Here is a 26979-nt window from a genome sequence, read left to right on the forward strand (position 1 = left end):
ATTTATATACATATATGTATCCATATTTTTGTCTTAAACTTTATATAGTATTCATAATGTATTAATATCCTTTAAAATATTTTATTTATTATTTTTATTCTATGCGTGTGAATGTATTGACTGCATGTATGTATGTGCGCTTGTTGTGCAGTGCCTGTGGAGGTCAGAAGAGGGTGTTAGAATCCCTGGAATTGGAGTTATGGATGGTTATTAGGCACCATGTGGGTGCTGGGAAACAGAACCCAGGCCCTTTGCAAGAGCAGTCACTGCTCTTAACTGCTGAGCCATCTCTGCAGCCTCAATAAATAAATAATTTTTTTAAAAATCAGGGATTTGAGAGATGGCTGGGTGGTTAAGAGCACTGGGCACTTTTTGAAGAGGACCCAGGTTCAATTCCCAGCACCAATGTGGTGCCTAACCATCCTAACTCCAGTTCCAGGGGATCCAACAGCCTCTTCTGAACTCTGAGGGCACTGCACGACATGGGTGCACTTACATACACATAAAATACTTTAAAAAATCCAAATAAAAATCAATTTTTTAGTAAGGAAAAAAAAATAACCATTCAGATAAGAGTTATGGGCAGTTGTGAGCACTTGATTTGGGTGCTGGGAACTGAATTCAGGTCTTCTGCAAGAAAAGTACATGCTCTTAACTAGTGAGCCATCTCTCCAGCCCCACAGAATAGCTTTTTTGTTGTTTTGTTTGAGAAGGAAGGAAGGAAAAGGAGGGAGGGAGGGAGGGAGAGAGAGGGACACATTAAAAAGAAAAACAACCTGCAAAACACAGGCTGGGAATGTAGGTCAGTGGTAGAGTGCTTGCTTAGCATGTACGAGGGTCTAGGTTCAATCACCAGTACTACCAAACCACAACACACGCACACACACACACACACACACACATCCTCATAAATGGAAAATCTGGATTTTGAAAGCAACCATGGTTTTTACAATATTAAATGGGTAACTACTATACTATATAAAGCCTTTTAATAAAATAGGGTCATATTCTTTAACTTCTAGCCACCTCTGACTTTAAAATGCCTTTTTTAAATTTTAAATTAAAAAAAAATTTTTTTTGGTCTTTTTGAGACAGGGTCTCCCTGTAGCCCCAGCTGGCCTGGAGCTCACTATGTAGACCAGGATGGCCTCGAACTCAAAGAGATCCACCTGCCTCTGCCTCCCAAGTGCTGAGACTACAGGCGTGCACCACCATGCTCGGCTGTTTTAAAATTTTTTATTTTATGTGTACGAGTGTATTGCCTGCATATATGTGAATGCACCCGTGTCGTGCAATGCTGCACAGGTCAGAAAAGGGCTTCGGATTCCCCTGGAACTGGAGTTAAGGATGGTTTGTAGCCGCCATGTGGGTGCTGGGAATTGAACCTGGGTCCTCTGCAAGAGCAGTCAGTGCTCTTAACTGCTGAGCCATCTCTCCAGCCCCTAAATATTTTTTTAAGTTTTTAAAAAAATATTTTATTTTTATTTTATGTGTATGAGTGTATTGCCTGAATCTAGGTTAAGTGCACCTGTGTCATGCAATGCCCACGGAGGACAGAAGAGGCTGTTGGATCCCCTGGAACTGGAGTTATGGACAGTTGTTAGCTGCCATGTGGGTGCTGGGATTCGAATCCAGGTCTTCTGCAAGAACAGGCAGTGTTCTTAACTGCTGAGCCATCTCTCCAGCCCCTAGGGTTATTTTATAATAGATTTATACACATATTTTATCATATTACTTGTTATGGGAAAATATAAACCTTTAAAAACAGAAAAAACATATTCTATCATTTTCTATCAGTCAAACAAAGAAACAAGGCACTCATCCCAGGAGTACACTCGTACTTAAGCAAGTTGGTTTTATTAGTTCCTGCAGAGAAGTGAGCACACTCTTGGGGAACTGTGGAACATCTTACTATTACAGCATTACAGCACATGGGCTTTAGGAGGATAATGTGGGTGTTTAAAGAAACAGGGACTTGCTTTGGATTTGGAGCTCTCAGAAAGGAAGGAATTCTCTAAGTAGGTCTCTCAATAAACCTGATCTATAGAGAAGGTAAAGGAAAGTTGAGGCCATAGACCTGGAAGTAGCTTAGTGGGAGAGCATCTGCCTAGCATACATGAGGCCCTGGGTTCCATCCCCAGCACCTGCCCCTCACCCCAGACAACAGAAGGCTTGGTTTTGGTATTCTGTAGGCCACACAGTAACTCTGCTTGCTATTCTTGTGAGTTTGCTTATGTTTTGTAGAATACCATGACTTAGATGTGAGTGTGTAGAAACAGCAAAGGCTACCTGTGATAGCCAGATCAGTTCCAAGACATCACTGTCTGATTTTGTTTCTTCAAAATATGCCAGATAATAGTGAAAGGCTGGCTTGGAGTTCTGTTTTTGGTGTTTTTTTTTTTTTTTTTTTTTTGAGACAGGGTCTCCTTGTAGCCCCAGTTGGCCTGGAACTCACTATGTGGACCAGCCTTGAACTCCCAGAGATTTGCCTGCCTCTGCCTCCTGAATGCTGGGATTACAGGTGTGGGCCACCACACCCAACCGGCTTGGAGTTTTTCCTGGCTTTGAGTTTTAAGCAGTCAAATTATTGCCTATTAGCCATTAAATGCTTCTCAGTTGAAAATCCATTCAGTGAATATATTACAATTGGCTGGTCTCCAAGTCATTTTGACAGTGAGTACATACTAAGCTTTGCCAGTAGAGGGCAATGAAGAGACACTACAGGGAGAAAGGTTTCTGTTGGGGTCCAGTTTGCAGTCTGTAGTTCTTGCTATTGCTGTTTGCTTGACCAGTGGAATGGATATGTGAAGAGATACATGCCTTGCAAACACAATTTCTTTAATGAAGTATCTACTACAGCCTTGGGATGTGGGCTTCACTTAAATGTCTGTGTTTCACTGAGTATCCGTCAAGAGTTTCTTACCATTTCTCTTCTGATATAGCTTAATAATCATATTTTTATACCATAATTCATATTGTATTCATATTACACTCCTCTGCTTAAATTTCTTTATAACCAAAAGGCAAAGGGATTTTGAGCAGTAAAGCAAAAATCCTAGCAAGTTGGCTAGTTTACTGGTGGCTGGTGAAATGTTCAATCTCCTAGCAGATACACATTCTTCGAGTTACAGTGATTGACACCTTGGGCTATTTTCTTGCTTTGTTTATGGAAAGAACACCATTGGAACTAAAAATAAATTACCCACTTTTCTTCCTTCTATTGGCTATAAACTACTACACATGGTTCATTTTTCCTTCACTACAATTTTACCTCTTGTGGATGGTCTATTCTTCTTTCTAGTTTTGTATTCTCTACAAGATTGGTGAAATACCATATAGCTTTTTTTTTTTTTTTTTTTTTTTTTTTTTTTGGTCTTTTTGAGACAGGGTCTCCCTGTAGCCCCAGCTGGCCTGGAACTCAGTATGTAGACCAGGGTGGCCTTGAACTCACAGAGATCCGCCTGCCTCTGCCTCTTGAGTGCTGGGATTAAAGGCGTGTGCCACACCCGGCTAATACCATATGCTTTTTAGTAACACAATTATTTGGCAGAAACAAGACCATTTCTTTTTTCTCAAATTTTATTTAATGTGTACGCGTGTATTGCCTGCATGTGTGTAAGTGCACCTGTGTTATACAGTGCCCGCGGAGGTCAGAAGGTGTCAGATCCCCTGGAACTGGAGCTACAGATAGTTGTTAACCACCATGTGGGTGCTGGGAATTGAACCTGAGTCCTCTGTAAGAGCAGTTAGTGCTCTTAACTGCTGAGCCATCTCTCCAGCCCTTAAGACCATTTCTTTTAATTGAATCAAGAAATGAAAAGCAGGGGCTGGCGATGCAGCTCAATGGTAGGATGCTTGCCTAGCATGCACAAGGCCTCTGGATCAGTCATTAGCACTGCAAACAAGAAAAGTTTTCTTCTTTAAGCATGTTTTTGCATGTGTGTGTATCTGTTATATGTATGTGTATATGATGTTTGTGTGTATAAGTGTTCATGTGTGTGCGCACCAGAGGATGATGTCAGTGTTCTCACTGAACCCAGAGTTCACCAATTCAGCTAGACTGGCTGGTCAGTGACCTTCAGACACTTGCCTGTCTCCATCCCACATTTCCCCAGTGCTGGAGTTACAGGTGTGTACCACTGTGTCTAGCTTTTACATAGGTACTAGGGATCAGATCATAGATACTCATGTTTGCCTGGCAAGCACTTTATTGACTGAACCACCTCTCCAGTCACCATTTTTAAATTAAAATAGTTTATGAAAATCTTCCCCTGTTGATTCAAAGAAATGGGTGTGGAACAGAAGTTATTTTAAGACAAGCCTCCACATGGCATACAAGGGTCTTTGTGACTTGGCTCTTGTCTGTCCTATGTCCACATCTTACATGTAGTCAAACATCTGTTGCAGGTCATTCTCTGAATGCGGTACGTCTTCAGACTCCTGCACCTCTGTACATCCTTCTCTGCCTAGAAATGCCCCTCCTTGTACTTGACTAAGTTCCCCTTTTACCTCAGGCATCTGTTTCTTTGGAAGATCTTCTCCAAACACTTATTGTTGCTAGAGACCTTTCCACATCCTCCACTGCATCCTCTTTATTCTTTTTTTGTTTTCTTTCTTTCTTCCTTCCTTTTTTGACTTTTTTTTGGGGGAGGGGAGACAAGGTCTCACTATGTGGTCCTGGCTGACCTGGAACTTGCTATGTAGAGCAGGCTGGCCTTGAACTCACAGAGATCTACCTGCCTGTGCCTCCTGAATGCTGGAATTTCCTCTTTATTTCTTTCACAGCATTATTCATCTCATTAAAGCTATTACAATTCTAACAAATAGCTAATTATTTGTTAGTTTGTTTTGGTCTTTTTGAGACAGGGTCTCCCTGTAGTCCCAACTGGTGTGGAACTCGCTATATAGACCAGGCTGGCTCAGTTTCATGGAGATTTACCTGCCTCAGCTTCCCAAGTCCTGGGATTAAAGGTATGTGCCACCATGCTCAACCCACACACATATTCTTTATCATTTAGTGGGGTGGGGCGTATGGAGGCCCTTGTGCCACAGTGTGTATGTGGTCGTTAGAGTACAACTTGAGGGAATCAGTTCTCCTCTGCCATCACGTGGGTCCCAGGGATTGAACTCGGGTTGTCAGGCTTGGAGGAAAGCACCTTTACTCCCAGAGTCATCTCACTGCTATACCCCTACTTTCCCATTTTTTTTTCTTTTCAAAAGATGGAGTCTCACTATGTTGCCCAACCTAGTCCCAAACTACTCCTGCCTTAGCCTCCTGGGTGGCTGGGACTACAATAAATAACTATATTTCAAAACTAACAAACAAAACTGGGCTGGCTGAGCCATCTTACCAGCCCCAAATGATGACTTTATTTTTAGTCTCTGAATGTTAGCATGTGATATAGCATCTACTGCATTGTCAATGTCCAATAAATGTATATTTGCAAATTAACATATTAACATCTAGGGCATGTAAAATGAAATACAACTTTTCGGATTTTAACAAAATTATGCTTGGCTATGTTACTGTAAAAATTCTGCCCAAATATCTGTGTGGGCACTGCATGCATGGGTGCTCTTATATACATGCAGGCAAAACACTCATACACATAAAAATGAATAAAATCATGGGGCTGGAGAGATGGCTGAGTGGTTAGGAGCACAGGCTACTCTTACAGATGACCCAGGTTCAATTCCTAGTACCCACACAGTGGCTACTGTCTGTAGCTTCAGTTCCAGGGGAATTTGACCTCTTATTCTGGCCTCCATGGGCATTGCATGACACAGGTGCATTTACATACATGCAGGCAGTACACTCATACACAAAAAAATAAAAGTAATAAATACAAAAAGTAATTCACCTAAACAGCAGGATGTAGTAGCACAAGTACCTACAATCCCAGCACCACCTACCAAGAGATGGGTGGCTGAGACAAGAATCAATGGACGCTTGAGGGCCAGCAGCTTGCTGTATGCAGCATCAAAGAGACCATCTCTATTGAAGTACAAAGGCGTGGACTAACACCTGAAGGCTGTCCTCTGACCTCTACACTGGCACTCATGTGCCTGCACCCACACAGAACATGCACACACATGCACACAGTCACCTCTCTACACACACACACACACACACACACACACACACACACACACACACGTTCAAACAAAACTTGGGCTGGTGAAACAGCTCAGTGGGTAAAAGTGATTGCCTACTTAAGCCGGGCATGGTGGCGCATGCTTTTAATCCCAGTAGTCAGGAGGCAGAAGCTGGAGGATCTCTGTGAGTTCAGGCCATCCTGGTCTATATAGGGAGCTCCAGGTCAGCTGAGGCTACAGAGAGACACTGTCTCAAATACACCAAAAAAAAAAAAAAAAAAAAAAAAGTGATTGCTTAGTTAACCTAATAACCCGAGTTTCATCCCTGAATCCCACGTGAAAAAGCCAGATGTGGTGGCGCACATCTGTAATCTCAGCATTTCTACAGGGAGATAGGAGACAGAGATAGAACTATCTGGGATTTCAACTTGCTAGCTAAGTAGCCTCAAGTATCCAGTGTGGCAGAAACAAGATACCTTGCCTAACAAGGTAGGAGGGAATGGATTCCAAAAGTTGTCCTCTGATCTCTACAAGTGTGCTATGGAATAAGCACACTCATATACACGTGTATATACACACACACACTCTTAAGAACAAATTTTTGTCTAGTAGTAGGCTCTAGTGTAGACCTGTAAAAAGCCTCTACCACTACCCTTGCTCTGCTCTCTACCAGCACTTTCATGAATAAGCCAGCTCCTCAAAGACAGCAAGAAGGTCTGGGATTGGAGTATGCTGGGGGTAAACAGAGCCTGTTGCAGGGAGATAGGGCAAAGAGCTGGCTGAGGGGCCCAGGGAGGCTCTGGAACTGGTTAGTGGTGTGACATCCTAGCAAGGAACCATGTCCATGGGATTCATGCACTGCCAAGGAAGCTGTGAAGCAGATGACGATCAGCACCCCTCCAATGATACTGGTACAGCTGGATACATATAGCACTGTGAGCCTAGATGAATGACTAGCTATTATTTGAACCATCAAAATTCTGAAACCTCAGACTCCTGCATAAACTGTGCCTTCTCCCTAGCTGCAGATAAAGTCACCTCAGATGTCACCAGCAAAGCCCTATAGAACTATAGAACTAAGAAGGGCACAGCATCTGAAGCTCCCAAAGCAAGAACAAGGATGTGGCCTCAGGAGCTATACAGCATCATTGTGAAGCCACCACACCATTTCACCTCAGTCACCCAACTTCAACATGCTGTCTGTCCTCATATCCCCAGGCCAACCCATTCTTATTTGGAAAACAAAAACAAAAACAAAAAGCAAAAAACAAATTTTGTTGTGCTCAAAAGTGGAAAAAAAAAGTGGGGGAGGGTCATGCAGTTTATGAACACAGGTCAAAAAATAAAATAGAAAAGAAAAACAGAAACAGATGTGGGAAAATTACCCATAATACAGTAGAAAAACTATGAGACAGAAGTTGAAATATAAAGAATGAGCAAAAAGAGGGCTGGAGAGATAGCTCAGCGGTTAAGAGCACTGGCTGCTCTTCCAGAAGACCCAGGTTCAGTTCCCAGTACCTACATGGCAGCTAAAAACCATCCATAACTCTAGTTTCTGGGAATCCAATGCCCTCTTCTGACCTCCATGGGCACTGCAAGCACAGGTATGCTTACATACGTGCAAGCAAAATACTCATACACAAAAATAAATAAATAAATAAATAAATAAATAATAAATAAATCTGAGAATTTCCCAAAGTGGTAAACATTAAACCTTAGATTTCAGAAAACAATGAACACAAGATAAAGTAAGCACAAAACATAGGAGACCAAAGACAGAAAACCCTGTAATAACTAGAGTAAAAAGACATTTCTAAGCTAGGTGTGGGAGCACACGTCTTTAGTCCCTGCACTCGGGAGGCAGAAGCAGACAGATCTCTATGACTTCAACGTCAGCCTGGTCTATGCAGAGAGTTCCGGGCCAGCTGGGTCTATAAGGAGACCCTGTCTCAAAAAGATCCCCCCCAAAACAAAATTTCTGGCTACTGAATGACAATTACAGTGATTGTGACAGATGACTTCTCAACAGCAACAATAGAATCCAGAAGACAGCAGATATTATCTTCATGGTTCTAAGTCAGAAAAAGAAATTAAAACTATAATATATTCAGAAACTATCTTTCTTCAGGCATGGTGGTACAACCCTTTAATCCTAGCATTGGGAGGCAGAAGCAGGTGGATCTTTGTGAGTTTGAGGTCAGCCTGGTCTACATTGCAAGTTCCAGGCTAGCTAGGTCACACGGTGAGATTCTCCAAATAAATAAATAAATAAATAAACAAACAAACTAGCTAACTAACTAAATTGTCAAAAACAAGAACAAAATATAAGTATTTTCAGATGAACAAATACAAGAGAGAAAGGTATTATTAGTAAAGAAACAGAGTATACAGTTTAGGAAGGAGTCTGATTCTAGAAGAACTATCTAAGCTATGAAATGGAATATGAATTTTCAAAAATGTGTTTTAACTGTGAGTATATTTAAACAAAGCTAAGTAGATAAAACTAACTTGAGGGTTTATTAAAATTCTGAACCATTAAGTTACCATGGGGACAAATATAGTTAAAGTACTTTATAATAGCTGTATTTTAAATTTAAAAAAATGTTTTTAAATTTTTATTTACTATTTTTTATTTTATGTATATAAGTGTTTTGCCTATATGTATGTAGGTGCACCCATGTCGTGTATAACAGAGGTCAGAAGAGGGTGTCGGATCCCCTGGAACTAAAGTTATAGGTGGTTGTTAGCCACCATGTGGGTGCTGGGAATCAAAACTTGGGTCCTCTGCAAGAGCAGCCAGTGCTCTTAACTGCTGAGCCATCTCTCCAGCCCTATATTCTTTCACTTATTCACCTGCCTGACGGCTGCATATTGCACATGCTGTGCCAGTGGGAGCCAAGACAGTCACTCATGTCACAGAGATGATGCTCCCAGGGGGAGGACTGGACATGTAACCACTCAATCAAACTGCAGCAAGAGCTAGAGAGGGGGAGTTCAGCTGCCCTGACAGTGCACAAGAGTCTATTTTTAAGAACTGGGGATATAGTTCAGTTGGGAGAGTGCCTGCCCAGCTTGCATGAAGCCCCAGATTCCATCCCTAGCACCACATAAATTGGACATGGCATGCCTGTAATCCTGGCATTTGGTAGGTGTAGGCAGAAGGATCAGAAACTCAAAGTCAACCGAGCATGGTAGCACATGCCTTTAATTCCAGCACCCAGGAGGCAGAGGCAGGTGGATCTCTGTGAGATCAAGGCCAGCCTGGTCTACACAGTGAGTTACAGGCCAGCCTGGGCTGGGCTGCAGGGAGACCCTGTCTTAAAAAGACCAAAAAAAAAAAAAGAAAAGAAATTCAAAGCCATCCTTGATTACATAGCAAGTCTGAAGTCAGCATGGGCTATGTGAGACCCTATCTCATAAAGAAAAAATAACTGGCATTGCTGAGGGTTGACCCTAGGGCCTCACATATCACTAGGCGAGTGTTCTACCACATCAGTTACCCAAATTTTTTGTTGTCATTCTTTTTTTAGACACAGGGTCTCCCTGTAGCCCCAGCTGGCCTGGAACTTGTTATATAGACCAGTCTGGCCTCAAACTTATAGAGATCCGCCTACCTGTGGCTTCTAAGTGCTAGGATTGAAGATGTGTACCACCATGCCCCGAGTGAAACCCATTTAAAAAAAAAAAAAAAATCCTATCACTTGGGAGGTGAAGGCAGGAGGATCAGGAGTTCAAGGCCAGCCAGGCCACATAAGTTTGAGGCCAGCCTAGACTTCCTGAGACTCTGTACACAAACAACTGAGACAAAACCCAATAAAACAAAAGGAAAACTCTAAAAAGTTAGCATTAAGAAAGTCTGGAATATCTAACCTCATATAAAATAAAAATCTACAATGAGAAAAAAGAATCAGATTCAAAAGGTAGTAGACAAGAAAGAAGAGGTGGAAAAAGGCAAGACGAACACTCAAAATTAATAAAAATATAAAATTCTTAAGATGAACATATCAGTTGTTAAGACATGAAACAGTTCCTGTAATAAAAGCACTTGTGAGGTGGAGAAAGGAAGATCAGGAACTCAGGCCAGGGCCTTTGGCCCAGCCAGCCTGGAGCTTGTGAAATCTGCTAACCCAGAGTTCACAGGGGCGCAGCAGGAACAAGAGGCCCTGCGCCATCAAGGTGGAAGGCCAGAAGCAACTCCTGAAAGTTGATCTGATCTTCACACTCCTGCTATGGCAAGAGCACAGCTTTACCTACACCCACACCCATACCCACACCCACACCCACACCCAAATAGATAAATAAAATTTACAATTTACAAGGAATTTAAAAAGAAAACTCGAGGTAGGGAAACTTTCAGAAGAGTGACTACACTGAGGTGCTACGGGAATAGCACCACACAGGATGTGATAGCTCACTCCCCACATACTTTTCCCCCATGTGTCTCTTTCATTTGGACACTGCTAAGTTGTATTCTTCATAATAAACTGGAGTATAGAAAATTTTTTTTTCAGTTCTGTGAGTTATTGTACCAAATTATCAAACCTAAGGAACGGCTTTGTGGCACATGCCTGTAATCCTAGCATTCAGGAAGCTGAGGCAAGAGGATCATGAGTTCCAGGCTAGTGTGGGCTACACAGAGAAATTCATTTTAAAAGACAACAAAACAAACAAAACCTCCAGAGGATAAGAGGAATCCCTGAATTTGCAGTCAGATAGAAAGAAAGATAGGTTGCCTCAGCTGTCTATGGCTGGAATCAGAAGTCAGCGAAGTTCTGTGGGACTGAACCCTTCAATCTGCAGAGTTTGAGGTTCACTCTGGGTAGTATCAGAGCTGAACTGAACTGCGTCTAGAAGAAGAATGCTTCTTTTTTGGTAGTGTCAGAAAACATGAGATTTGATAGAATGGTCTAAAGCCATAGAAACGTGACTTGGGAAGAAAGACAAAAGGGTGGGGAGTCCTGTGCCAGGTTTAGGGGTACATGCTTGTAATCCAGTATTCAGGAGGCTGAGGCAAAAGGATGATGATGAGCTGGAGGCCAGCCAGGACTAGGGAGTAAGAGCTTATCTTGAATCCTGCACCTGATAAAAAAGAAAATAAAGGGGATGGAGAGATGGCTCAGCAGTTAAGAGCACTGACTGCTCTTGCACAGGACCCTGGTTCAATTCCCAGCACCCACATGGCAGCTACGAACTCTCCTTAACTCCAGTTCCAGGGGAATCTGAAGTCCTCTTCTGACCTCCGAGGCATTGCACAACATGGGTGCACTTACATACACACAGGCAATACATTCATACGCATAAAATAAAAATAATAAATAAAATATTTTTTAAAAAAAGAAAAAAGAAAACAAAGGGTAAGGATCCTTTGATTCCTTGGTGGTTTTATGGAACCCATGGTATGGAGTCACAAATGGGCTGGTACCAATTACCAAAAGGGAAAGTTAGTGGTGCAATCTAGAGATGAATTCAATTCCTGGGAGTTGGTTTATTGGTTACTTAAGAAAATGCAAACCAATGATAAAATAATGAAATATAAATAAACTGCCTTGGTTATTGTCGTATTTAACAGCTAAAATATAAGTAGAGTGTTATGTTAAAGCTAGATGCTGGAACAAGCTTGGATTTCAGTTGGTCTGAGCTTGACCACTAGCTTCAAAGCCATCTCCAGTGCGAAAATTATGTGGGAACCACAGAGTACCTCTAAACAAAAAGGAAGTCCACATAGAGGAAGACAAAAACGAGACACTACAAAAACGTCACTAGTGTGACGTTTCTCATTTTGTAGATTAGCATCAGCAGTTTTCTGAAGATGTGTTTCAGTGTATTTCTTGCACGTATATAAAGTGCACCCATGTCATGCAATGTCCACAGAGGTCAGAAGAGGACGTTGGATTCCCTGGCCTGGAGTTATGGACAGTTGTTAGAAGGCATGTGGGTGCTGGGACTCAAACCCAGGTGCTCTACAAGAGCAGTCAATGCTCTTAACCGCTGAGCCATCTCTCTAGTCTTAAAGAGAGTCTTAATGAGGAATTCTCTAGATTAGGCTGGCCTGTGGGCATGTCTATAGGGGACTGTCTTAATTGCTGATGGATATAGGGAGACCCAGCTCACTCTGAGCACCATTTCCTAGACAGGGGGTCCTAAACTGTGTAGAGTGAAGAAACTGAACTGAGCATAGGGAAGCAAGCAAGAGGTATGACTATATCCATTTCTCACTGCCCTTGACTATGGGGTATGACAGGATGCTCTGCTTCAAGTTCCCGCTATGACTGTAACCTGGAATTATAAGCCAAATAAATCTCTTTCCTAATTTTTGTCACAGCAACAAACATGAAACTAGAACACCATGCAAGTCTGATGACCTGAGTTTGATTCCTAGAGCCCATGTAAAAAGCCACATGTGGTGTCATCCTAGCACTCCTAAAAGGAGACAGTAAGGGGAAATAGGAGAATTACCCAGAAGTTTGTGGACCAGCTAACCTGGAGTCTGTGCAGCGAAGCAGAAACAAGAGACCCTGCTCAACAGGAAGAAGGAGAGCACTGACTCCCTGCAAACCGTCCTTTAAGAAATTTTTTTTTTTGGATCTTTTTTGAGACAGGGTCTCCCTGTAACCCCAGCTACCTGGAACTTGCCTCACAGACCAGGCTGGCCTTGATCTGCCTGTTTCTGCCTCCCAAGTGCTGGGATTAAAGCTGTGCTCCACCACACCGGGCCCCTTAACATTTTTTTAGAAAAGTTTTACTGATTGATTGTTTGTATGGGTTGAGGGGGTGGGTGTCAGAGGACCTACTTTCAGGAGTCAATTCTTTACTTTCACTGTGGGTTCTGGGGATTAAACTCAGGTCATGAGGCTTGTGTAGCAAGTCCTTTTACCCATTGAGCCATCCCAATGGCCCCTAATAGACCCTAATAGACACACAGACACATGCAATGCCACATTAATAATCTTGTCCTGACTCTTAGGATCCATTTTAACTAAGAGTGGGATTCAAACTGCTCTGAGAACCTGTTCCTTCAGTTTTTCTCCTAAAACCTTGCTCTTAAACAAAGACCCTTTTCTCTCTTTATTGAAAATGACATTAGCATGAAATGGGAAAGTAAAAGCTGACCCTTAGCAGAGAAAGGAGCTGCCCTTTCTGGTCCCAACTGACACAGAATAGTAATACAAGTACAAACAGAGGTTATCAACCTAATCCCACCTATTGTTTGCAACACAAATGGGATAATCTGGTGCTTTCAGTATTCTCTCTCTCTTTCTCTCTCTCTCTCTCTCTTCTCTCTCTCACACACACACACACACACACACACACACACACACACACACACAGAGTTCTGGGTCAAGGACAAGGAAGGGTCATGAGGCATTAAAGCTGTATGTTTAGGTTACAAAAGGAGCCCAAGGTCTAGTAAGCTCAGTTTACATTATATGCAAGCTAAAACAGTGCTAAATAATCTAAAAATGTAAGATTAACTTTTTGATTATAAGGTTAGGTAAAAGTCACTTGTCCAGAAGTCATTCATTCATACACACATACACACATAATAAAATGTTTAAAAAGGATATGGAGATGAGCAGGGGAAAGCCAAGAGACTTGTCCTAACAATGTGGAAGATTTTAAAAGGTTATAATAAAATGGTGTGAATAAAAGGATATGATGGTAGATTAATGCTGCCCTCAACCTTGGCCAGAGAAGCTTCTTTCTGCAGTGGGCAGCAGTTAATGCAGACTTATAACTGGTCCAAGTGTTGGGAATAAGTGACATCTGTATTACTCCCTCCCTCAGGGAGGCTCAGCGAACACTGTGAGAAAAGAGGGCAGAAAAAAGAAATTAAGAGCCAGAGGATGGGGAGGAGTGCTGTGAGATGCCATCTTCTGGAAATGACATGGTCATTGCACCCATAAACTCACTGCAGCTATGGTTACCTGCACAAGACCTACACAAGATCAGTCAACAGTCCATCAGGCAGCACTAACTGGACTCTGTGGGTTACATACATACACAAAAGAGAGGACAGGAATGTGAGAGGGACCTGTTGAGGAGTGTTGTAGGGAGTGGGAGGGGTGAACTGGGAGTAGATATGATCAAGATGCACTGTACATATGAATGAAACTATAATAAAGATAATTAAATAAAAATGTCAAAACAGGGGCTGGAGAGATGGCTCTGCGGTTAAGAGCACTGACTGCTCTTGCAGAGGACCCGGGTTCAATTCCCAGCACCCACATGGCGGCTACGAACTGTCCTTAACTCCAGTTCCAGGGGAATCTGAAGCCTCTTCTGATGTCTGCGGCATTGGACTACATGGGTGCACTCACATATGTGCAGGCAATACACTCGTACACATAAAATAAAAATAATATTTTTTAAAATAGTCAAAACAGAAACATATTTATTTATTTATTTATTTATTTTGGTCTTTTTGAGACAGGGTCTCCCTGTAGCCCCAGCTGTCCTGGAACTCACTATGTAGACCAGCCTGGCCTTGAACTCACAGAGATCTGTCTGCCTCTGCCTCTCAAGTTCTGGGATTAAAGGTATGCGCCACCACACCCAGCCCAGAAACATGAGATTTTTTTAAACAAGGATTTTTGTTTTATTTTAAAATTTTTTTAAATTTATTTTTATTTTATGTGTATGAGTGTTTTACCTGCATACACGTAAGTGTATCTGTACATGCCATGTCCACACAGGCTAGAAAAGGGTGCTGTATCCCCTGGAACTAGAGTTATGGATATTAGCTAACATGTGGGTGCTGGGAACAGAAACCAGGTCCTCTGCAAGAGCAGCCAGTGCTCTTAACTGCTGAACCATCTCTACAGTCTGTTTGTTTGTTTGAGATAGTCGCACTATGTTGTCCTGGCTGGCCTGGAACTTGCTATGTAGGCTAGGCTAAACTTGAATTCATGGATATCCTCCTGCCTCTGCTTTCATTAATACTGGGATTAAAGGCACATGCCACCGTACCCAGGTTAGATAAGGATCTTAAGATAGTACTACTGGAAGACAGATGAACTAAAGAGACCCTGATATTTTCCCAACATTAAGGGGCCTAAATTGTTGGGAGCCTGGGAGCCTGAGGCTCAGCATGTTGGTAGACTGAGTCTCAGCCGCCTCTCAAAACTGCTGACAGACCTAAGCTGGCAACTTTCCATTCTGCCCGCAGCCTTGGCCGACAGCCGGGGCCAGTAGCCCGCGGCCTTTCTCTAGTTTAGGTGAATAGCTCTGTTCTCGATTAATCAATAGATTCCTCCCTTAAAGCACATCAGATCCCTGTGTTCTGACTGATGATTACTCATTCCTTGCTCCCTTGTTCTCATTCACTATTTAAACTCATGTTGTGCTTCAATAAACGAGACTTGATCAGAGCCCTGTCTTGTCTCCATTTCTCTTGTCGCTTGCCTCATCCACGGCCCCACCCCCCAATCCAGGTACCTCGTTGCAGACCCCGTGGGCTGGGGCACTAAATAAATCTATTCCTTTTGTCTCAGTTTGGAGAATTCTAAATGCTGCAAGGCAAAATTTTCAATAATAAACATGAATTGGAGCCTCTCTGGTCCATAGTAAGAATTAATCAAGATAGAGAGACAAAAGGACTAGGGTCTCTTGGCGCAACCCCTTTCTAGAAGCCCCAAACCTAATGCAAAGAAGCATATGACATGGTCAGGGGTGGAAAAAGAGAGGTTTCTGGAACCACTTTACATAGTGTCCTCATGTGTTAAGTACCAAAATCTGTTAGTATTAACACAGGCCACAATTAAAATGGGAAGATATTAAAATGTGAAAGTTGACAGAATTGGAGTCTAAAGTGAATTAGAATGTTTAAACAGGTTTTACTTGAATGCTTTATGGGAATAGATCTTATTATGGCTCACTTTACCCATGTACTATTATAGAACAGAAATTATGTAAACCCACTTTCAAGCTGTACTAATTGGACATGCTAAATGGGAATGAATAAGACCTCCTGAGTTCCTAGAAGCTGGAGCATGGGTACAGGCAAGTTATCCATGTAACAACTGTATGCAGGTTATGTTAAATGTCTGTGAATATCTCCCAGCAACAACTATGGAGGTATTGGAGTACAGAATTTCCATTTGAGGAGCAATTATGAGTTTGCTAATCGGATAGTAACCCCAATGAGTCCTATGATTGAAGTGTATCAAATAATCTTGAAACCTGAAATATCCATGATATCATTCTTCTAAGGTCAGAAAAAACTCTCTAAAGGGAAAGTTCCATAATGAAATGGAAATCGCCTATACTGAATCTCATGACTACTGTAGTGCAAAGTGACTCACATAAGGCAAGGAACTTACAGACTGAGTCTATTTAAATGGATTGCATTGCAGACCAGAATTTCAGATCAGTCTAAATGGGCATTTTCATCACTGTCTTTTCCATTAGGACTGACTGGAACTGAGTGAGAAGCTGTCAGGTTCTACTGTCACTTGGACAGGGGTACCACTAAACTGACCAAAAAAGGGCTGTCTGGTTTATATATGGCAGTTCTAAGGCAAATCCTTTTTAGAAGGTTACCATTACAAATAAAGAAGCTAAAAACAATCAGCTCAGTGGGCTGGCTGAATCATGTGCTTTTTCTCTAGCAGTCAAAGAAGAGTTAATAATGGTAAAGGCTCTTACATCTGTGTTTTTACTAACTCATGATCCAGTCATAGGCAGTGTAAAATCAGACTATTAAAGGCATGCTTGCATCGGACAGTTCCATATGTCTATCATGACTGACCCAAATAAAAACCTGCCTTACTGCTTTAAAAATACTCCAAATAGAGCTATACACGGTAATACATGCTTGTAATCCCAGTACAAAACAAAACAAAACCCAATTTTAACAACACTAAGATTATGTTTACCATAAAATAAAGCTAATAGTGGGTGGAGATGTAGAGCACTTGCTGAGCATTGTCAAAGCAACTTCTTCCTCCCCGAAAGCTAATAATATTAAAATATTAGTAAAAGCTGGTCAAATTCTACTGCTTTTTGGATCGAGGTAATGGGAACATACTCTCTACTATCGAAATACCTGGCTACCTTTCAAGATTAGTAAATTCCATAAAACAAACTATAAGGCACACTTGAGTATGGGTAGTAATTTGTAACGAATAGCTTTCCAACTTTTTAAAGAAAAATCCAAGCAGCTTGCTTCCACTTTCTGGCTAGTGACAAAGGAGGAGAAGTACTGAGGGAATGGCAGAGGAGTCTGCAGAGGCACACGGGAACAAGGATCTGTGTAGGTGGTGTAACTGCTTATTTCCTTCCTAAAGAGATGAAGGAGGCAAGCAGGCCCCAAAATGTTCTGGAGGCTTTAATTACTGGTATCGCAAGTTAGACAACGGTGTTTAAGTTCTCCATCTTCTATCCTTCCACTATTCTTTTGAAAAGGGATCACACTCCTACCTCATACTGTCTAGCTCCCTGTATTTATAAGTGTTCTTTTTATGGGGGGCGGGCATCGTAGGAAAGAGCCTTTACTACTACAAGATACATTCTTCTAGTTACATTCTCTACTTAAAAATTCTAGGTAAAGTCAGGTGTGATGGCATATGACTTAAATCCCAGCACTTGGGAAACAGAGGCAGGTGGATCTCTGTGAGATCGAGCCCAGTCTGGTCTGCATAGCAAGTTCCAGGCCAGCTGGGGCTATAGGGAGCCCCTGACTCAAAAAACAAAACAAAACAAAACAAACAATTCTAGGTAATTACCATCACAAGGTGACTATGATGTAAATATTCTAGATAACAGACTCCATCTATTAAGTGGATTTCATTGCGGACCAGAATTTCAGATCACGCTAAATGGGCATTTTCATCACTGAAATCCATCTACTTAGATTCAATTTAGATTTTTATAGTAATTGTTTAGTTTTTAAAGCATTTCAAAATTTTATGATATAGATTTATCACGGAATAAGAAACAACATAGCAAATGTCCTTAAAATCCCCTTCCACAGAATCAGAAATGGTCAACAATGATTCCTTTATTTCATTCACTAAAATTTGTGTTTCTCTAATAGGAGAGACACTGTCAATGTTAAAAACTGCATTAAAAATTGCATTTACAGGCCAGGCGTGGTGGTGCAAGCCTTTAATCCCAGCACTTGGGAGGCAGAGGCAGGTGGATCTTTGTGAGTTCAAGGCCAGCCTGGTCTACATAGTGAGTTCCAGAACAGCTGGGGCTACAGGGAGACCCTGTCTCAGGCTACTAGACCCTGTCTCAGACCCCATCTCAAAAAGACCAAAAAAAAAAATTGCATTTACATAGAGCTTTCATTTCATACTCTACAAATATTTAGCATGATGCCTTTATTTTACAGCTGAAAATGAGTTAATAATTTAAAAATAAATACTGAGATATATAAGAAAAACTTATGTTCCAACCCAATAAAGTTAATAATGTGGAGAACCCACTTCAAGTCCAATTTTGGAGCTACCACATTACTTATATGTGCTATGATTCTTAGCAGATTACTCAGCTTCCCTGAGCATTAGTCTCCTCCCAGACAAAAGGGATAGTGGCAATAACTCATTGAGGAGGGGCTTAAATGTGTTGTGGAACAGTGTCTTCCAGGCATGACAAGGCTGTTGCTGTCTTTAACTCTTAGTAGCTGTGATTACCTGCATAAGGTTGGTCTCATTAATGTTCTGTCATGGGAAGTGGTTCACAAGGCCCTATCCCTCTCTAAGGCTATAAGTAGTTAATAGCTGCTAAGGAAAGTGGCTTATCCCCCTCCTGCCCCCAGAAAATGTACAGAGAGCTTTCTTCAGTAGTGTAGGAACTCCTAAGTTGTTCCTGCTCCTGTAAGTAACCCTTATTAAACTCACTATTCATCAAGCTAGAATTGATTAGAACCATTACTTTGGTCTGTCATTGGTGGGCTATTTGGGGTAAATAGTCATTTGTTTATCTCCTCAGAAAAAGCTCATACAAGGGTAAAACCCAAAATAGCTAAGCATGTAATACAGAGTGATTGTAGTGAAAGGCTACTTACTGTATGAGATCAGGTGTGGTGGCTCACACCTGTACCCCCCAGCACTTGGCAGGCAGACACAGGCAGATCTCTGTGCACTTGAGGCCAGTTTGGTCAACATAGTGAGTTCCAGGCCAGCCAGGGCTATATACTAATCCCTATCTTAAAAATCAAAAACATCAAACCAAAACTAAGAAATCTTACTGTAAATCCTCCTCACTAATTTTTTCCCTGTGTGATACTTAGAAAAATATTTTTTAGGAGTCAGATAAGATGGTACATGCCTATTATCTCGGCAACTTGGGAAACAGAAGCAGGAAGGTAAGTTCAAAGTCAGCTTGGGCTACATAATAAGAGCCCCCTGTCAAAATAAGAAAACAGAAACCTAGAAATGCAGTTCTATAATTGTAGGGTACAAACTGTTCTTAATATATGACCAAATTACAAAAAAAAAAAAAAAAAAAAAGAGGACATGGTTGGGGGATGACTCAGTTGGTCAAGTTTCCTTGCAAGTATGAAGACCTAAGATCAAGTCTCATAACCTGCATAAAAAAGCTGAGCATGATGGCAGGCACTTGGGGTAATCCCAGTACTGGGGAGGTGGAGAAAAGAGGATCCCTGGGGCTTATGACTACCCAGTTTAGCTAAATTGGTGAGCTCTAGGTTCAGTGAGAGACCTTGTCTCAAAGGAGGCAGATGATATACATAAGAATGACAGGTAAGGTTGCCTTCAGGTCTCCACATGTATGAACACCTGGACACACATGCACACATGCCTGCGTTTAAAAAAAAAAAAACAGAACAAAAACATGTCCATATTCATTCTTCTACATTTAAAACTAAAAAAAAAAAAACAAAAAAACTGGACGATATTAATCAACTAAAACTTGTAACAGACTCCTTAAATCAAATGGGACGAAGTAATACGCAGGGTTGAAAGATGTGTACTCAGGACAGACAAGCAGTGAGATACAAACTGCTATTTATTTATTTATTTATTTATTTATTTATTTATTTATTTATTTATTTTTATTTATTTATTTATTTATTAATACTTTTCAGGCAGGGTCACATGTAGACCAGACTGAGGATGACTTTGAACTTTTTGGTCCTTTTGAATCAGGGTCTCTTGGCCTGGAACGGCTATGTAGACAAGGCTGGCCTGAACTCACACAGATCCGCCTGCCTTTGCCTCCTGAGTGCTGGGACGAAAGGTGTGCACCACACGTCTGGCTGACTTTGAACTTCTGATCCTCCTGCCTCTGCCTCCCGAGTGCTGGGATTACATGGCTTGTATACCTAGCTCATAAAGAACTATTTCAAAAAGGAAACGTGATAATGTACTTTTCTTTCTTTTTTCTTTTCTTTTTTGAGACAGGGTCTCACTCTATAACCCTGCTGGCCTGGAACTCACTATGTAGACCAGGTAAGCTTCCCAGCTCTACCTGCATCTGCCTCCTGAGTGCTGGGATTAAAGACTTGCACCACCATGCCTGGCTCTTTTTTCTTTTCTTTCTTTCTTTTTTTTTTTTTTTAAACATTATTTATGTGGTGTGTGCATGTGTGTATGCATGCATGCATGCTCAAGTGCACGTGCCACAGCACATGTGTAGAGGTCAGAAGACCACTTGCCAGAACAACAACAAAATCCAGCCCTTCTCCACTTACTCCGTAAGTGCTACTACTGAGCTATACCCTTAGCCCGTTTATTGGTTCCTCAATCCTTGGAACAAATGCCCCACCTCCATCTCTGTGCTGGGATCCAAGCCATGGGCCTCATGAACACTAGCCTCCTGCTCTATCACAAAGTACACCCCAGCCACAAAAAATGTCTTGACTATCTAATTAACAAAGTTATAGTTTAAATATTGCAGTATGTTGGACTTTTCACAATAAGCATAATTTGTATGTATTATATAAAAGTTATGTATATTTATATATGGGACTAATAAAAACTAACTTACTATCAGCTATCAGTGAGTACAAAATATACCCTAAGAATAAGAATTCTTATAGGTTTGTTCTTACCCTTCACATTAAATTGGAGGTGGGTATCAAAGACATCCCTACAGAGATGAGGGAGCAGACACTTGGGAAGATGAAGTAACCTACCCACAGCAATTACAGTTAGGAAGGGACTGAACAGAGATTTGAAACTAGGACTTTTATGATTTCCAAAACCAATACAGCTTAAACATGTCTAATCCAAAAATCTGAAATCTGAAATGCTCCAAAATTTGTAACTGTCTGAATGATGACATGATGAAGCTCTCTAACCCTACCATCTTCGAGGAAAAAAAGTAAGAAAGCAAGAGAGAATTAATTAAAGTTTTCAGCTATAAGTAGGCAATTTACAGATAATGATGAGCACTAAGAAAATGAGAGCAGGGGCTGGAGAGATGGCTCAGCAGTTAAGAGCACTGACTGCTCTTGCAGAGGACCAGGGTTCGATTCCCAGCACCCACATGGCAGCTATGAACCGTCCTTAACTCCAGTTCCAGGGGAACCCAAAGCCCTCTTCTGACCTCTGTGGCATTGCACGACATGGTGTACTCACATACATGCCGGCAATACACTTATACACATAAAATAAAAATAATAAATCAATTTTTTTAAAGTTAAAAAAAAAGAAAGTGAGAGCAAAAAGAAAGAACTTGGGTTGACCACAAGAGCATCACTTCCTGACAACAAAAAGCGACACTGGAACACATTATCAAAAACATTATGTAGGATAAACTGAAAGAAAACAACCCTACGAAGGGCTGTCAACACACAAATAGTGTCAACACACAGAAGATGGGGGAGTGTAAATACAGCCTACTTGGCTCAGTTTCACTTGTACTTTAAAATAGAAAAAATGAAAAAAGGAAAGCGAAAAATAAGCATGACAGCAGCAGATGGGAGACGGTACAATTCTGCCAGCCTAAACACAAGCTAGCAAATCGCTATTCCAGATATCTGTGCCACATTTTTCAAGGATTCAACAATGCACAGGGCCACTATAATTTCCTGCAATTCTGTATCTATTATGACACAGCATCTCTACTCTTTAAATTCATAGTCAAGTTGAAATAGATATCCTAGCCTAGGCTCATGATCACCATCAAAAATACACTGGTAAAGCAAAACTCAGTTTGTTAGGATCTTAAATGTGTGTTGGGAGAACTCTGAATAAAAGATACCATAAAGATAATATCCTCTGGGACTTGGGGGTTAAAATCCAAACTGTACAGTTCTAGCAGGTCTGCTGCTAGACCTGGGAAAGTCATCTTTTCCCACCTGCACACCTTCTCTTTCTCACTTATGTGACCATGTTCCTACAGTTCTTTGCCCATGAAGCTGCAGAATAAACATTTCTTTAATTCTAGCTGAATTTTCATGTGAAACATTACTAATTTGTGAAGAATAGGAAGCGTATTTATCCCTTGCAGTAACAGGTTTCAATGTATCTTTAATAATGATTAGGAAAGGTGGGCTATTTTCATTTGTCTGTAGTTATTGCCATCTCAAAGAGAAACAACCATAAAGTTTTTAGTTTCACCCAAATCTGTTTCTCTTATGCAAAGCAGAAAAGACTATCATTATTTGGTTCTAAAATCAAGAGCTCAAAAAAAAAAAAAAAACAGTATTTGGGGGCATAGTACATTTTAGAAAACAAAGTGCAGAGAATACATACCTTGTGAGTAGAGAAGGATCTGCATCTCTAAAAGAACACAGGTGAACACCTGTACCAAGTTCTCTAGTCCCAGAAGCTCAAAGGCCTCTCGAAGAGGGTAGTCAGAGAGAGGGAGTTCATTGGGCCCAGGCCTCTGGCAGATGACAGGTTCATAAACACCATAAAATTTCAGTGACCTCCCAGGAGGTGGAAGGGGGACCTCATAGAGAATATTGTGGATGTAGCTCTCGAGAGGCAAGGGTGGTGGTTGCTGTGAGGTGACTGCTTTGTAAAGTTGGATGAGGAATTTCTTGCAGGCTTGCATGAAAGGCAGAGGTGTGATCAAGCATATACTTTTTGAAACATACAGGGTGTCTCTGTTGATGTCATAGGAATTGTATCGCTGGAGTTTCAAAAGAGAAGTTGCATCGCCCTCATCAATACTACTAGCCAGTGAATCCATGCTGCAGGAGGACGACGCGTACACACTGCTGTACTGCTCGGCATTATGCATCTGGTACAGCGTCTGCATTGCTGTGCAGATTTGCTTACTTGTAACTTCTTCATAAAAAGTAAGAACAAAACCATAGGTGCGAGAACCATCTTCCCGGGTAATTATAAAGGAGTGGAACTGGGGGTCTTTATTGTCAGCTTGTGTTCTGAAAGATAGCCCTTTAGGCATACACAGCTGTGGAGAAATGAGGAGAAAAGCATCAGAAAGCGGCACGCACATAACGTCAAACCAGAAAAAAGGGAAGGATTTTTCTCTTTAATATAACAGGATTCAAAAGACAGGTTTTATCCAGAATTAACTTCAGTTATAGTCCTAAATTAGAAATATACTGTAAGTTCTTCATTTACATGTAATAAAATATTCTCAAAAGAAACATATATATATATGTATATATAAAAGAAAAAATATTCATTGTGTGGGTATTACATATAGAGGTTTTATTTAGAATGGGAAGACTGGGGCCCATGACATGGCTCAGCAGGTTTAAAAAAAATGCTGTCAAGCCTGAGGACCTGAGTTCTATCCCCAGAACCCACATGGTAGAGGGAGAGAAGTGACTCTTGCAGGCTGTCCTCTGACTCTTATACACATATATATATACACACACACACACACACACACACACACACACTAAATTAAATGTAAAGAATTTAATTTTAAGGAGGCTGGAGAGCTGGCTCAGTGGTTAAGAGCACTGACTGCTCTTGCAGAGGACCCGGGTTCGATTTCCAGCACCTACATGGTGGCTATGAACCGTCTTTAACTCCAGTTCCAGGGGAATCCGAAGCCCTCTTCTGATCTCTGCAGCACTGCACGACACAGGTGCATTTACATACATGCAGGTAATACACTAGTACACATAAAATAAAAATAAAAAAAAATTTTTTTTAAAGAATTTAATTTTAAAAAGGAGATCTTTAGCTGGGCGTGGTGGCACATGCCTTTAATCCTAGCACTCGGGAGGCAGAGGCAGGTGGATTTCTGTGAGTTCACAGCCAGCCTGGTCACATAGTGAGTTCCAGGACAGCTGGGGCTACAGGGAGACCCTGTCTCAAAAAGACCACAAAAAAAAAGAAAAAGAAAAAGAAAAAAAAAAAGGAGATCTTTAGATCTTTGATTTAGACTCAGTAACACACCAACAAAGACTCTGACCTTGAGCAAGTCTTGAAGACATTATGCTATTTAGAAAATAATGATATTTCACAGAAAACAGGAAATAAGTCTTTTGATTAGAAAAGAGAAGTTAACAAAAATAAAAACCAGTGTTATCCTAGGCAAGGCAGAAAGACAAGGAAAATTAAGGCTCATAAGGAGCCCCTACATTCTAGAGCCCGGTTGAAGTCTCATCAGGAGTATGTGGTGATGCTCACCTTTAATCCCAGCACTCAGGAGACAGAGGTATGTATATCTCAGTAAGTTCAAGGTCAGCCTGGTCAGTCTGAGCTATAGAAACTTCCAGGTTAGCCAGGGCTACATAATGAGACCCTGTCACCCCCCACGCCCAATCATCTAACCAATCAACCAAACAAACAAAAAAGAATTTTAAGATGGCAATGAACCATTCCTAAGGCCTATTTGTATGAGTATGGCCTTACTTCCTTTCCCAGATGTAAACCTACAACTTCCTGGGACTTGCACAAATAACTATATACTTCTGTTTTTAGCAAAAATATCTTCCTCTGTAGCTCTTTTTCTTTTTATGGTCTTTTTGAGACAAGGTCTCCCAGTAGTCCCAGCTGGCCTGGAACTCACTATGTAGATCAGGCTGGCCTTAGTCTGGCCTGGAAGTCACAGAGATTCACCTGCCTCTGCCTTCCAAGTTCTGGTGTGCACCACCATGCCCAGCTCCTCTGTCACCCTTCTGACCTAGGGATTTACTTTACCAAGCTATAATCCTATCCAATACACCACAGGAATCTCTATGATCTTGTTTAAGTACCCTGGCAACCCTTTGAGATATAACTTCAGAAGCCATCAAAAATGTGTATTAGACCAGGTGTGGTGGTGCATCCCTTTCATCCTAACACTCAGGAGGTAAGGCCAGCCTTGTCTATATAATGAGTTCCAGGCCAGCTGGGGCTACAGGAAGACCGTCACAGACAAATAGACAGACAGTGTACACCTAAGTGTGAGCCCCCCCCCCCTTGAAAAGTTCATATCCATGCTTGGGTATGCTGTATCCTTTCCCTGAGCGCGTCTATGTTAAAATCTCTTCTTATTAAAAATATTCTATTATTTTTAGATTTTTCTCTTGGCTCATCGGCCCGGGCTTGAGGCCCTAGCCACAAGGGATGCGCACAGTGGAGTTGGCGGTGAGTAGCTTGTGGGGGTCGCACGTATTGGCGCGATGAGTTTACCCCTCAATCCCAAACCTTTTCTCAATGGACTGACAGGAAAGCCAGTGATGGTGACACTAAAGTGGGGTACGGAGTACAAGGGGTACCTGGTGTCTGTAGATGGCTACATGAACACGCAGCTTGCAAATATGGAAGAATACATAGATGGGGCATTGTCTGGACATCTGGGTGAAGTTTTAATAAGGTGTAATAATGTCCTTTGTATCAGAGGTGTTGAAGAAGAGGAGGAAGACAGGGAAATGAGAGAATAACATGTTTTGGGGGGGGGATTTTATATATATATATATGGATTTCTACACAATAAAAATGTTTTTTAACTTAAAAAATATTTTATTATTTTTAATCTTATGAGTATACTGCCTGCATGTGTGTAAGTACACCTGTGTTGTGCAATGCCTGCAGAGGTCAGAAGAGGGTGCTGGATACCTTGGAACTGGGGTTATGGATGGTTTAATCACCACGTGGGTGTTGGGAATCAAACCCAGGACCTCTGCAAGAGCAGTCAGTGCTCTTAACCACTGAGCCATCTCTCTAGGCCCCAAAATCTCTTCTTAATAAACTCCAGCTCTGCTTCCTACAGGCTAATCCTGAAGTTCTTACCTAAGGGTGAAGCCAAGGATCCCAGGTTCATATGAGCAGAAATCTCTGCGAAGACTGCCTTAGGTGGCTACATGGAGTTGTATCTCTGGCCTACCTGTCCTATAGCTAGATACCATTTTTGCTATTTTGAACAATATGTTGCTTTATCTTAGAAAACTAAACTTTGAAAATCAAAACCTTTTGATTTACTAAACCAGAAGGATGAAATATTTTAGATTATTTGTAACAGAGATCATTATACTACAGGGCTTTTTTAGTGAATTTAAAATTATTTCCCTTATGATTATTAGTGTGTATGTATAACTGGGGCGTAGCACATGTGCAACAGCACAGAGGTCAGAGTGCACCTTGACGAGTTGGTTCTCTCCTACCACCACCTGGGTTCTGGGAATCAAACTCAGGTTGTCAGGCTTAGTGGCAAGAGCCCTGACCCACTATGCCATCTTACTGGCCCCTATTTCTTGTTTATATGCATGGATATGTGCACATATTTGTGCAGGTGTGCATACTAGAGGAGAGTGTCCTGTGTTCTCCTTTATCACTCTCTACTTCATGGCTCTGAGACAGGGTCTCACCCTCAACCTGGAGTTTATATTTCTTGGCTAGGCTAGCAGTCAGCAAGCCTACCACAATCCTATCTCAGCCATTCTTAGTGCTGGGGTTACAGGCATGTGTGGGACCACACCCAGTTTGTCATGTGGGTGCTGGGACCTGAACTCTCATCTTCGTGACTGCAGAGCAAACACTCTAACTGAGCTTTCGATCCAGT

The 26979-nt window shown here is 41.5% G+C and overlaps 2 protein-coding genes across 4 annotated transcripts in view; one reads left to right on the forward strand and one right to left on the reverse strand.

Moving 5' to 3' along the window:
• Positions 1 to 26979, reverse strand: part of Dennd5b (DENN domain containing 5B) — a 173453-nt gene that overhangs the window by 87375 nt on the left and 59099 nt on the right. For all 3 annotated transcript variants that reach the window (XM_008826984.3, XM_029560428.1, XM_029560441.1), the window contains one exon: positions 22761 to 23427. In XM_008826984.3, the coding sequence (XP_008825206.1) occupies positions 22761 to 23427 (667 nt within the window). The remainder of the gene's footprint in view (positions 1 to 22760; positions 23428 to 26979) is intronic.
• LOC103728999 (small nuclear ribonucleoprotein F-like) lies at positions 25585 to 25861 on the forward strand. The gene has a single exon (XM_008826976.2). It carries the CDS (start codon positions 25601 to 25603, stop codon positions 25859 to 25861), a length of 261 nt encoding a protein of 86 aa, XP_008825198.1. The 5' UTR covers positions 25585 to 25600.

Source organism: Nannospalax galili, unplaced genomic scaffold (assembly GCF_000622305.1).
Source record: "Nannospalax galili isolate Female #2095 unplaced genomic scaffold, S.galili_v1.0 scaffold710, whole genome shotgun sequence".
Classification (NCBI taxonomy): Eukaryota; Metazoa; Chordata; class Mammalia; order Rodentia; family Spalacidae; genus Nannospalax; species Nannospalax galili.